The sequence below is a fragment of the Astatotilapia calliptera genome, chromosome 12 (assembly GCF_964374335.1).
Source record: "Astatotilapia calliptera chromosome 12, fAstCal68.1, whole genome shotgun sequence".
In the NCBI taxonomy this organism is placed as follows: domain Eukaryota; kingdom Metazoa; phylum Chordata; class Actinopteri; order Cichliformes; family Cichlidae; genus Astatotilapia; species Astatotilapia calliptera.
In genome coordinates this window covers 27,129,716-27,143,212 of record NC_137433.1, presented here as the reverse complement: position 1 = coordinate 27,143,212, position 13,497 = coordinate 27,129,716, and the positions used below count along the sequence as shown (strand labels likewise).

Genomic DNA, 13,497 nt, shown 5'->3' with positions numbered 1-13,497 from the left:
TTCTTCTCTCTAACTTTAAAGACATGATGTTAAATCTTTTAGTTTTGGTTGACTTAATAATATTATTACGTGCAATGTAATCATGAATTTCATCCAGCACTGGTATGCTTCCTTTGCTCTGAATGCATTATTCATGTGAAAAGGCATTTGAATTCAGTGCAGATGGTAGATTACCTCCATGACTAGATTTCCACATAGGGAGGTAACTAAGGATTGCACACAGTCAGTGAGACTGCAAAAAGTCATTAATAATATAAAAAAAATTATAATGAAAATCTCACGCATTGAAACTTTAATATGCTCCAAACTCAGAGAAGTGTTTAAAGAACATATGCAATTTCTAAAAATGCATTTTATGCTGTTGCATTTTTGATATAATTTAAAGAGAGGGTTCATGGACCAGCGAACAAAGCTGTGTTTGCCTGACTCTATCCGTGCATGAATAGCAGCTCCATTTTGTTGCAGGTGGTATATTTGAAAGAGTGATTTTGGTGCATTTTTATTGTGGAGTATGCACGGAGAAAAGGGTTTTGTTTTGTACTATGTTGCAAATCCATGGCCACTGAACTACCGGGAATTACTATTATGATGATTATTACTATCACATATATCATCATCATCATGAACTGTGTTAAATAAAACAGTTAAAACTTTCATTTAGCTTGTTCATTTAGTACCTTCCATCTCTTCTGCATCTTCAGGCAGCAGCTCCACCACCAGCTCGCCGTCCTCCTCTCCCCCAGCCAACCAGCGTGAACAGGGAAAATGATATGTCAGCACCACTTCTTGCATCTCCTCGCCACCCTCCTCATCCTCATCTTCCTCTTTCTTCTTTTTCTTCTTCTTTTTCTTGTCCTCCTTTTTCTTCTCCTTGGGCACCAAGGCCATGATGAGATGTTTCACGTCCACTGTCTCCAGGAACCAGCCAGATCCAATGCCGGCGCCATTGTGACCGATGCGTATCTTAAAGATCTTTCCGACATCTTTGGCCTCTATCTGTCAAACAATTGAAAAGTTTTGATTCAACATTTGGACACTTAATTCTGCATTCACGTTAAATTGTTGCAATAGAGTTGGAGTTTTGGAAATCATAAAATCCAGATTTGAAACCTTAAATATTTCGGTGGTATTCCGTTCAAAGTTGTTGGATCTGCTTTCCAGTGTGATAACCTCCGTCTTCCCCTTGTCCCCGTAGATTTGGATGAAGACTACAGCATTTGTGCCAGCAAACACCACATCTCCGGTCACGACTGTTATCTCATAGTTTATTACTAGAAAATGTAGATCGATGAATGTGAAAGTGAACAGAAGTATTTTTCATGCAGCAATGGTGTTAACACATACTCATATACTTAACTCATATATTTAAAACGCCTTACATAATAATTCAGTTCAGTGTAATTGTTTTTAAATAGTGGAAATTCACAATAACTTTTATCTCAAGGTACTTTATATTGCAGGCCCCAAACCCTACAGTCTAAAAAATATTTTAAAATAACCCAACAAAGAGACAACCCCCTATGAGCTTGCACTTGGTGATGGTGGGAAGGAAGAAACTTCCAGTAGAACCAGCCTCAGGGAGGGGCAGCTATTTGCTGGGACTGGTTGAAAGAAAAGACTCCATTATTAACCTTGGTAGGTGAAGGTGACTCCCTATTTGACTTTTGACTTACTCACTCATTTAAATACTGTTTATTAGTGTTTTTCTTCCTGTGCTTAATGTGTTGCCTACATTGTTCTACATCCAGGATCTCGCTTGGGTAGAGCTCCACCGTTGTTTTGCCATCGGCCTCATCTTCGTCCAGCCAGCGGTGGCTGGGGAACATGTAATTCTTTCCATGGACTGGAACCAAAATTTGAACACTGTCCAAGAACCAGCCCGCACGCATGCCTTTGTTAGTGTGGCCAATCAACAGACGGTTGATCTGGAAGAATAAATAAATGACACCAATTACATTTTAGACGTTTCACGCAGAAATTCTGAAAGTTCACAGGAAAAAACAAAACAATAGAATATGTGTTATGTGTTTTTTCCATTTTACTTTAGCAAATATCCTCTCATATTTGGAGCAAATTGAATAAAAAATCATAATAATACTGACAATTATTGTTGCTAAGCCACTGTCCACAAACAGACACTACAAACATTGTTTCTATGATGTGTTTGTAACAGTAACTAAGCAACAGTAATTAGCAGTAAGGGTACAAATGCATTTAGACTACAGTTAAGATCTTTTTTTATTAGAATACGGATAGTATTATCCTATAATAAAATAGAATGAATCACAAAAGGCTATGTGTCTTTCATAAGTGAGAATAGGTCTTTAGTAAAGCTTTTCATAATACTGCAGTAGTGTGTAAAAGTCTCCAGCCACCTCTTATTTATAATCTTTATAATTTGCAAGGAAATTTGGAAAATAGGTGCAGAGATTTATTGAAAAATGTGCAAACCTACATGAAAATATGTGCTTAAAACACAGTCTGTACAATTGAAACAAGGGAATCACCTTTTGGTGCATAAAAAATTACAAAAAAAAGTCAATTTTCATGGAAAAAAAATATAAAGAATTGAAGGGGAAGACTTATGCATAGTACTTTACATTGGCATCAACATCAAATGACAAAAACCTGTCCAATGTCAAAGGTTTCCACTGTGAAGATGTCAACGCGGCCTGTTTCAAAGTAGTTCCCCAGGTCGTTGGCAGAGACCACCAGCATCATCTTACTGGTGTCACCTTTCTCTCCATAGAGCTTCACAAACACATCAGAGTCAGAGCTACCTCCGGGGATGTCACCTGTCTTCACAGCGATGTGATAGTTGGTATCTGACACACACAGAGAACAAATATAAGCATGACAATAAAATTCAAACGTTACTGAAATGTCAGATTCCTTTAACTTACTGTAAAGACGCTGTCCTTCTGCAAACGGAACTAATTCTCTGACAATCTGTCCATCATCCTCGTTGCGGGCCAGCCATCTGCATGCCACATTCAGTAAACAAACTATTATCTCATCCATCACACACACACACACACAGTTTAACAACTATTATGTATATACAAAACATGTTTTTAGGAACATGTAATCATCCAATCATTCATTCATGTGCCAGCACTGCAGCAAATAAAATCTTCAGGATCAGGATCTTTAGTTTATGTGCACATCAAAATAAAGAAATGAGGCAGGCTGTCTTTAAAGATGTGTTCCTAACAAAGTGACTAGTTAGTGTCGATTTTATTTCCCCGCAACAACTGTGACTGATGAGAGCACCTGTTACAGGGGAACTCCACGGCATTTGCCTCAGCTTGTCCTTCCTCTCTTACAATCACTTTGTCAAGAAACCAGGCAGAGCCTCCACCTTTGCCATCATGTCCAATTCTCACCCTGCGGATCTGCCCAATGGCCACCGCCTCAATTAGAAACTCATCCAACTAGAAAAATACACAATAAGATTGGATGAAGATCAGTCATGTGACTTTTAAATGAAAAAACAAAACGAAGTGAAGCTTTCTTCGTGAGCTCTATGTTTAACAGTGCAGTGCTAAATATACATACACTTCCTTTCTCAAACTTGTTGACGTTGTTTTTGCAGTTGATCAGGTCCCTATCTCCGGTGTCCCCTTGGTCTCCAATTAGATTTAGAAAAACAGATGCATCTGTGCCGCTACCACCGACCGTCCCCGTGCAGACAGTTACTCTGTATTTAATCACTGCAGAGCACAATAACATAATTCATCGTCACTTACATTCTTCTTCTTGTTTAGCTAATAAGATTTGGATTGTTCATGGTGAATGTGGATATACACACAGGGCAGAGGCTCAGCAATAAGCTCTCCGGTGGCGGGAAGCTCTCTCACAACCTCATTATCATCTTCATTACTATCCAGCCACCGCTCACAAGGAAATGTATACTTCTCCTTCGTTAATGTTTTCATTAATGTTGCCTGAATGAATAAAGATGATATTGATTTTTGATTGTATCAGTTGGAGCTGAGGATGCTGATTTCTTTATATTAGCACCATTCTTGTGTTTGCTAGGCTAGAATGTCTAAAAACTGGCTGTTTGAGATTTTAGGATTTTTATGAAATCACTAGCAGAAATAGGTATGGAAATGTCACAGCTGAGATAATTTATCCGATTACTAGATTTGAGAAATTCTCACCTTGCTTAGATGCCATCCTCCAAAAGGATTCCTCTTTTCATGCCAGATACGGAGTTTGGTCAGTTTTCCCAAATCAGGAAGTTCAACCTGTGATTTTAAGTCAAGGTAAAAGTAGTTTATTACTGTGTGCAGCCTCAATATCTGATGTGCTGATACTAATGTGCGTAGCACTGAATTGTAGGATACTTACCATAAATCTGTCAACTTGTCCTTGTTCAAAATTGTCTGTTTTGTTGTCCAGCCTGATCTCGTCTGACTTGCCCTTTTCTCCGTACACCTGGAATGAGATATCAGCATCGGTTCCTGCGCTGGGCAGGTCCGACGTCCAGATCCACAGCGACCAGGGATGCTCTGAGGAAAAGTGAACTCAAATCATCATCTTAAATTAGGACTGCCATAGCTTTTCATACCTCAGAAACTAATGGTGTCCCACTTTCATCATCATAATTTGTTTGTCACTGTGACTAAGAGCTCATCCATTCTCCCTGATTGCTTTGGCAGAGTGAAATAAAGTATGCTTTACACATTTGAGGGCAGTAGGAACACGAAGTCTCTGGAAGGATTTTTTGACAAGAGCTTAAAGATGTCAGGGGAGCAGCAGAAAATGCATTTTTGCTCATTAAAAATCTTCTCAGGACGGAAACTACCATTTTGAGGTGATTGCAGCAGACAGCTCCCAACTGTGATTTTTTTGTGATTGTGAATGGGCATGAAGCCGGGCAGTGAAGGAATGCCCACTTTACAAATTTATGTCGAAATAATAAACTTCTGCTGTTTATGTTTGTCAACCAGAAGAAAACTAAGATAATACATAACAAATGCAATCAGCGGTTACATGTCTTCAAAATAGATATTGGACTTAATTTCACTGGCAATTTCACACAAAGCAGAATAAAGACAGGCTGCCTACTGCGTCAGTATGCAAATTTGTGTTAGTTCATTTACTGAGTGGTTCAGGAAATAAACGTGGAAATGACAGCATTAGCTGCCACCGCTGACTAGCCGTAATTACTGACATTCAGCTCACTTTTCTGTCTCTTCTGCCTGAGTGAGACCATCTCGTAGAGCTCTCGCTCTATCAGCCCATCTCCCTCCTTTTCATCCAGCCATTTACTGCATGGGAAAGTCTGCTCTATTCCGGTGAATGGGCAGTAAACCACAACCTGCAAAGAACGCAAGTTCTGTTAAACTATTTAATTGAAAATGAACACATTTTAATGCATTTAAGGGTGCTTGTGGAAATGTACCTTCTCGCAGTACCACCCAGTACTAAGCCCTCTGTTGTCGTGTCCAATGGTGACTCTGCTCAGGGGACTGAGGAGTGCAGCAAGCTCGACATTAAAGATGTCTGTTAAGTCCCGTTCAAACTTTCCTCCTTCCAAAAAGACCTTGATTAAGCACAACAGGGAAAAGTTTAAGTCTGGTTTGTCCACAAAGAAAGGAAGAAATACTCCTATATATTTGTTTAATATGTGCATTGACGGACTAATCCTGGTCAAAAATGACTCCATGATTCCTCACAAGGTTCCTGGAGGCCAAGGTAATGTCATCCAGAGTTGGTATCTGGTTAGATACCATATTTCCAAGATTTAAATAAATATACATAAAATGGTCACACTGATTACACAAAAAGTACATTTATTACAAAAATACATAAAAATGAAAGTGATGAACTTTTAACATTAAGAGGCAACCTTGGTAAACTGGCAAACGTGACCAAAAAAAGTTCTTTAAATCCTACAATGCCAAAGAATTTATAGAATAAATAAAATGTGCTGCCTGGGAGGAAAAAGGGGTTTGCTCTCTGTATGGCTGTGGCAGCTATAGAGAGTAAAATCAACCATAGTGGATTCATCTGTAATTAATTCGTGCTTAGGTGGGGATGGTTTGAGTGACAAAAGAAGAGTGAAAGCGGTGAGGCAGCACCTCAGCTAATTGGAGCCACTTGACTGGACCAGTCTCTCAACTCAAGTCTTCAAAATGATCCCTCTTTTATATCTACTTTAGATTCAGGTAGTCGCAAAAAATGGGACTAAATCAGAATAAAAAGTGCCCTGCATTAGACCAGAAAATCATTGAGTTAAAGAAAAACACCTGCAGAGACCCACTGAAGTTAAGGCCACTTTTAACAACTCTGTTTTCAAATGAATCAAGTTTAAGGCAAAAGTTTAATAAGGAAGATCTGCATTGACTCATCTGCCTAGATTCTTGGGTGTTTGGGCTGCTAGTCTATTCTGTCAAACTCAGTTCTGTCATCATCACTCTGGTCCAATTATATTCTTGCCCGCCTTCTGCGAGTCAGTCGGCCTCTGTTCTGTGCTTTAAACCTCAGCGCTCTTATGTCATTCTGTTTTTCAGACTCCACCTTCAATTCATCCTGGCCCGACAGAGATCCTTATCAAGTCTCCACAGGTCCTGTCCTACTTCCTACCACAGTTGGACTCTGCTCTGAGATCTGGCTTCATTGGTGTCTAATTGCCAAAAACTTTATTTATTTCAATAAATCATGCTCAGTTCCTTAAAATGATCTCTCCTCCTGGCAATGAAAATAATGATTCCTGCTACACTTATTAGTAAAATGCTTTCTGTCCTGTGTCTTGTATTTCCTCTTTACCTTCCCACTGTTCTTCAAGCCTTTCGTGCCGTGCATCACAATGTGGATTTTGGAGTTGGTCCCGGCACCCCGGATGTTTCCTGTCACAATCTGGACATTGTACACAATACCTGATGGATACAGTTACATGTTAGCTTATCACAGGTAGTGCCAGTGGGTCGCCATGGTTCACAGCACCCGTACTCCCAAGGATATGAGCAGGACCAGATAACCCAGATCTAAACAATAGTAGTCTGATCCAAGAAGTAATGCTTACACAGCTTTCTGGCAGGGTTAGTCTGCAGTTATTCATTAATAGTTAATAATTAATTAAAACTGAGGGAAACTATTTTGTAAGACAGCTCCGAATTGTCAACTATCCTTGAAGCTGCCATCGTGTAAACCAGTTGAATTTTCTCAGGCTTAAAAACCAATTTTCCAAATTTCACCTGTGGGCTGACTCCCTCCAACCAAAACATCCCTCTGGATCTTCCCATCATCCTCATCGATGGCAAACCAGCGGCTGATGGGGAATTCATACACTAGTTTGTTTCCAAGATCATCTACTATCACCTGTAGAAAAAAACTGCAATATTCAGTACAACTGGTCACACCAGAAACTACAAATATCAAAAAACCTAAATAAAATGAGATAGTGGTGCTTCATCTTCTCATGTGCTTGCTCGGTACAGGTCACATTAGTGCAATGCTATGATCAGTCTTACAGAGAAAGTTGCAGTAGAAGGATGAAATGAGGCAGAGCAGTCCGAGTTTCAAATTACAGTTTCTTAATTAAAGGCTGGAAAGCTGACTGAGCACATTTGTCTGCTGCTGAGGTGAAACATGCAAGATTGTCATTCAGTATCCACTTAGTGGCTGTTCCTTTCCTAGAGTGCTGAATGTGATGTTGACTGTTTTATTCAAATGTGTTTTGCATGCGCAGGTTTCCTTTTTAGCATCCATTTTGTCTTTATGCTCTAGGCAAGAACTTAATCTAGGAGGACTGGACTGCTCTTTTTATGGCACCAGTGTTTTTGTTGTGTGTGCAACTTGCACCGCAATCCTTAGACATGTGTTTTTATATGATATATATATAGATATTTGTATCAGCTTTACGTATTTCTTCCCCTAAGCTTTAGGGGATTAGTCTTGGTTAGTCTTGGGGGCATGGTGCACAATTAGTATTACTTCACCTGTATTCTCACTAGCTATTCCTCCCTTTTATGTTGTAGACTAAAAATCATTATTAGCTTTTATTAAGTAAGCATGCTCATATGTATCAGCGTATATTTGTCATTTGTCAATATATTGGTAATATAACAGCTGATAAATGTACATTTATGAAGCAAAGAAGAATACCACAAACACAACAACCAGCTAATCTGACCAGAATTGAACTTGAACTTTTTGGAACAATAAAAAAAAAGATGACTTTTAACTGCACTGTCATATTATTTTAGTAAGGACTCATAATTAACTTCACATAACAAATGTTATGGAAATATGTTTGTGTTTCATGTGTCTTAAAATGTTTTTGATAAAATAGATAAATCACCAAATATCGGTATCGGTCTTAAAACATCCGCAGTTATTTTATATGTGCTCGCTATCTTAGATTTGATTATGAATGTATTTTTGATATTTTCTGATAAACTGTAATAAAATGTCCATTTTTTTATTTAACACTGAATTATTGTATATTGCTTATAGAGGTTTCAGTAGCAATGACAAAAACAAAGCTAGCCTCAAATAAATGCTCAGAATCTTTTAGTCCAGAATTTATCTCAGTGTAATAAGTAATTTAGTGGCTGCACAAAACACATTTGAAATGCAAATAGAATATGACTCAGTAACATTGTCACTACTGATCTTTGGTGTCAGCCTGTGCTGCAGTAACCAACAAATCTACCGACTCGTCTGTCTGTTTGCTGTAAGGCAATCTCTTAATGGGGCATGGTGTCCCTTTACACAGCAGGTAGAATGAAGACATGCGTGTTTCGCGTGTCTGTTTGAATGAACTCATCTCTCACTGTATGTGTTGGAGGTGCAGGGACGCTGGTCTCGGATGAGACGGCCGACAGGAAACAAGGAGATCGCATGTCTTAAGTACGACTGCAGAAGCAGGGCAGCGGCACAGCAAGACTCTTTTGTTTCAAGATAATGTACAGTAAAATCCTTAATGTATTATATAACAAATGAAAGTCATTTTTCATTAACAATGCAAACTGACAAAGGGGCATATCTTTTGACCATTAGAATCATGTCAACATCATTTTATTTTACAGACTCATAGGGGAACAGTCTTGTAAACAATACCTGTCCTGTCTGTTTATGTGCCTGTTTCTTACCTTCTCCACAAACCATCCTGCTGAGGAGCCTTTGTTATTATGTCCAATGGTGATCTTTCTAATTTTGCCCAAGTTCGGTGCCTCGATGGTGAATTTGTCCTCTGTGCCCTTTTCAAAGTTATTTTTGTCGTTGTCAAGTCGCCTCTCCCCTAAAATAGAATCAATGAATAAATAAATAAATTATAGCAAACATATTATAGTTTCATTTATTCATTATAGTTTCATTAAAGTGCTTCTTTCAAACTTAAGTGACCAGATATGCTGCACGTGTTACCTGTATCTCCAAACTCCCCAAAGATGTTAATAAAGACATCTGCATCTGTGCCACTTCCTTTTACATCTGCAGTGAAAACACTCACAACAAATTTATTATCTGGAAAATTAAGAAAAAGTACAAAAAAGTCACAATTTTTGCAGAGTTTAAAGACAAACCTGATATATAAACTTCTTAAAAGCATGTCAGCTGCTAATGCCAACCAGATACTTAGAGGGTTTTATCTATGCATACATACATTTGGGTATGTCCATGGGGTCTATGCTGCCCAGCAGGTCTCTGATGTAAAGGCCATCTCCCTCTACCTTACTGAGCCAGTTATTACAAGCAAAATAGAACCTCAGATGAGGTCGAATCACATCCGTTACCACGACTCTGTCCAAGAACCAGCTGGGATTAAGGCCAGTGTTGTCATGCTCAATCCTGGAGAAACAGAAACATGTGGATAAATTACATGTTCCTGGTCAAAAAAAAATGGTTAAGGGTGTTAAAAAATATCTCATGTCTAACAAACCGTATCTTTTTCAAGGATCCAACATTGTGAGTTCTAATTCTGAACACATCTGTTTTGGCCCTTTCGAATGCTGTGCAACTCCTGAAATACCAAAAAAGGTTAAAATTCAGAAGTCACCTGAACGTCATCCTCTTTTGACACATCATACTATTCACTAAAAAATAAATACAAACTAATCAGAAGTAAAAATGTAAATCTAGGAGAATAATTACCAAAGTCATGCAAACTTTGAAAAAATCATGCAGTAAATGGTGCCACCAATAACCACAGCACAATCTGATGGCTAAGCTGTCACAGCAATTTTTTAACACAACAATAAATACATACTTCTTTTCTGTGCTGTGAAAGAGGAGGAAAGACATCGTTTTAGTTCATATAGAAAATAAATACTGAAATGACATAGGGTTTATTTTGAACTGGAGGCTCTTAGAGTAATCACTCTTTGCTGTTTATACGCTTGCAGACAAGCTTACATCTAAACTCCACTAATCTTTAAAGGTGACTTACTTGCTAGCCAGGTGGACTTTGGGTGTGATGCCATAATCTCCAAAAAGAGTAATAAACACATTGGCATCAGTGCCTGCTCCTCTCTCATCACCAGTGATGGCAACCACCTCGTACACTACAGGGTTCAAAAAGAAGAGAACAATAAAACCAAGTAAAGTGTGAAGATGCATTAAGGTATTGTGGTAAACATAAATACATACATACTAGGTGACAGTGTGCATTTCTGTTTTAGTACTTCTGGCCTTCTGAAACTTATCGTAAGCTTAATTTATTCAAACCCACACAGATGTTCCCAGTTATGTTTTCAGATAAGACAATAGGTTGCCAAATTTAATGCACTAATTCAAAAGTTTCTCACAGATACTTTGAAGCTTAAATATTTTATATAGGATAGTCACTGTATCCAATTAGATGATTATGAAGCAATAAGTATTGCTTTGAACTGGTCAAAAAGAAATATCATACTGGGCAAGTAAGCCAAGAATAATACTAGTGGCCACATGTCTGACCGTTTGCTATGAATTGTTAAGATGTGTCCTTTTTTTTGGACTATATGAGGCATGGAGTTATCCACTGTGACACACTATCCAAGATAAAACATACAAATCTTATGATTATTGCTTATTTTTCTCTCAAAATTGTCCATCATTTTGGTTGGTTATCATTGGAACCAGGTATAATGAAGATCTATTCAAGTGATGTGTTTATCTGATGAAGTTGAAGGTGTTTTAAATCTAGATTTCCATTTCTTATGTTTACTAATAGAATTGTTGGGGAGGGCTTGAGCTAATCCTTAGACAAAAAGGGGTACGGAACGAGCAGGTTACTCTACGTTCTCACATCCACACCTTCAGCCAGTTCAGGATCACCAATTAACCCAACAAGCATGTCTTTGAACTGTGGGAGGAAACAGGAGCACCCAGAGGACAGGCACAACTAAGAGCTGCTATCATGACATGTAACTGGTTAACCTGAGTTTTACTTAGATTATGAAAAAATATTTAATGATGAAACAACACACAAGTCGAATACATGACAAGATTTAAGCTTAATTGTTCTTCAAATGACTTTTGATTCCACTCCACTACATCTAAATTAAATTGCTAAAACGAAACAAATCTCAAATATATATCTTTATATTTCTTACTTCTTGAAACAATAAGATTTATTTATATAATTAAATACTTTAAAGATAAACCTAAAATCCATCCATCCATTTTCTTTCACTTCTTTTGCTTGAATGTGAGTGTGAATAGCCGTCTAAACACTCAAATAAAGTGCTAACATTTAAAGTTTACAATATTGTGGTGCATTTCATTGTGTTTCTTTGTTTTTGTAAGATGATGTTTCTTTTTGTTAAGTTCAGTGTGACTTTGCTTTGGGTTGTTGTGGACTGGGATGGACGTGAAACCACCCCACGTAAAGATTAACGACATTATGTTCACTACGCCACTATGTCCATCCGCCTCATGAACATTAAACTAAGGCAGCGACACTGCTAGAGACAGTGAGACTCCTGAAACTGCAAAGATCCACCTGTCCTCTGGGTGTCGAATAACTTTCCTGAAGCAGAACTGACATTATATTGTCCTTGATTCTCCTGAATATACATATTTTACACCTGCTGCTCCCTCATCTTGAATTCTGCATTTTACAAGAGATGAAAAAAAGTTTACCTTTCTTTTTGTGATACTCATCCTCGTAGTTCTCCACTTTTTCCGGCTCGTAGGTACGAAGCTCTTTCTCATAGATTTCAACATAATTTTCAATCTTCTTCTTCTTGCCTTTTGTCTTCTTGGTGTCTTCATCACTGTCTCCCTTTACTGAACCTTTCTTCTTCTTGTCTTTCTTTTTCTTTTTCCCTTCCTCTTCTTCAGGGTCCTCCTCTTTCTTGGATTTTTTGTCCTTTGATCCCATCTTTGACTGAAGACTTCTTCTTTGTGGTTTCAATCACATCAGGAAACTTTTCTCCTCTCGTGCTACCCTTGGTTCTGCTGTCATTAACTTCATTATTGTTGCTGAATACTCTTTTGTCTTCTTAACCTGATTTTCCTTTTTTTTCTAGATGCTCCTCATATCAGACCCTGATTAGTCAGAATTACATCCTGCTTCATCCTTGTCCTTCTTCTTCTTCAGTCTCCTTTGACTCACTCATCTACTCATCTGGTGAAAAACCTGTTAGGTTTCCTCCACTGCTCTCTGACATCTTTTTTCTTTTTTGTAGACATCTTAATTTATTTAATACCTTGTAACCATAGCCAATTCCTGTGGCTGAAACTTGATTAAACTGACCCGTGACAGCACAGGAATGACCCACTGCTAGGACAAGTCTGACTCAGAGTTTACACAGTTTCTTAGTAGGTGGCTGGGGATTATCCTCTTTATTCATGACCTCATGAGAAATTATGAAGTAACCTGAGCAGAGCATAGGGCAGGTTCCCTCCCAGAATGGAGACCTGCTAGAAAAGTCCCTACAGATCAACGGCAGCAAGTAAATAAATGAAATGACTGATACATGTTAAATATGCGTCAGGTCACTAACCCTGTGAGTATTACATGACTGGTATTATATTACAGCCTGTTATTAAAATATAAACAACATTTTATGGTTATGTGTTATTCAACAGTAAAACAGATGTTGACTGCTTCGCATGTGCAGGTTTCTTTTTTAGCATCCAGATTCTGTTTTCTCTTTATGCTCTAAAACAGTAAAACAAAATATGAACAGAGTATTTTTAATTAATTTTTTTAATTAATTTTTAATTAAGGATTTTTTTGTTCTATTATATTATCAACTAACTGCTGAACATTACACAAATTATTGAGTTTGTTAGACAATCATAATTTTTTGTACAAACCTTAAAATAACAGGCTTAATCAGTTGTTTTTAGCTAATGTTGGTTTCTCTAATATGTGCAAGTTATTGATATATTTGACATGCAAACATCCTAAACATCAAACATCCTAAACTTTTAAATATCCTGCCAAATTCGGACTTCATATAATCGAGTGGAAAGTAATTCTTTCTCTCTAAAGTGTAATGTATTAGAAGTAACATGTAGTAATAGAAACGTCCTAAGCTAATGTAGGCCATT

General features: G+C 37.8%; 1 protein-coding gene across 1 annotated transcript in view; it reads right to left on the bottom strand.

Moving 5' to 3' along the window:
* loxhd1b (lipoxygenase homology PLAT domains 1b) overlaps positions 1-12,540 on the bottom strand; it is a 31,063-nt gene extending 18,523 nt beyond the window's left edge. Inside the window, exons 1-20 of the mRNA XM_026188989.2 lie at positions 12,079-12,540; positions 10,403-10,517; positions 9,896-9,976; positions 9,620-9,804; positions 9,382-9,480; positions 9,108-9,256; positions 7,209-7,332; positions 6,781-6,890; positions 5,414-5,554; positions 5,194-5,329; positions 4,357-4,517; positions 4,167-4,253; positions 3,812-3,947; positions 3,559-3,713; positions 3,274-3,434; positions 2,904-2,980; positions 2,629-2,825; positions 1,733-1,925; positions 1,111-1,271; positions 678-996 (exon numbers count right to left, since the gene is read on the bottom strand). Of these exons, the coding sequence (XP_026044774.2) occupies positions 678-996; positions 1,111-1,271; positions 1,733-1,925; positions 2,629-2,825; positions 2,904-2,980; positions 3,274-3,434; positions 3,559-3,713; positions 3,812-3,947; positions 4,167-4,253; positions 4,357-4,517; positions 5,194-5,329; positions 5,414-5,554; positions 6,781-6,890; positions 7,209-7,332; positions 9,108-9,256; positions 9,382-9,480; positions 9,620-9,804; positions 9,896-9,976; positions 10,403-10,517; positions 12,079-12,319 (3,028 nt within the window). The 5' untranslated portion in view covers positions 12,320-12,540. The remainder of the gene's footprint in view (positions 1-677; positions 997-1,110; positions 1,272-1,732; positions 1,926-2,628; positions 2,826-2,903; positions 2,981-3,273; positions 3,435-3,558; positions 3,714-3,811; positions 3,948-4,166; positions 4,254-4,356; positions 4,518-5,193; positions 5,330-5,413; positions 5,555-6,780; positions 6,891-7,208; positions 7,333-9,107; positions 9,257-9,381; positions 9,481-9,619; positions 9,805-9,895; positions 9,977-10,402; positions 10,518-12,078) is intronic.
* Positions 12,541-13,497: the final 957 nt, after the last annotated feature.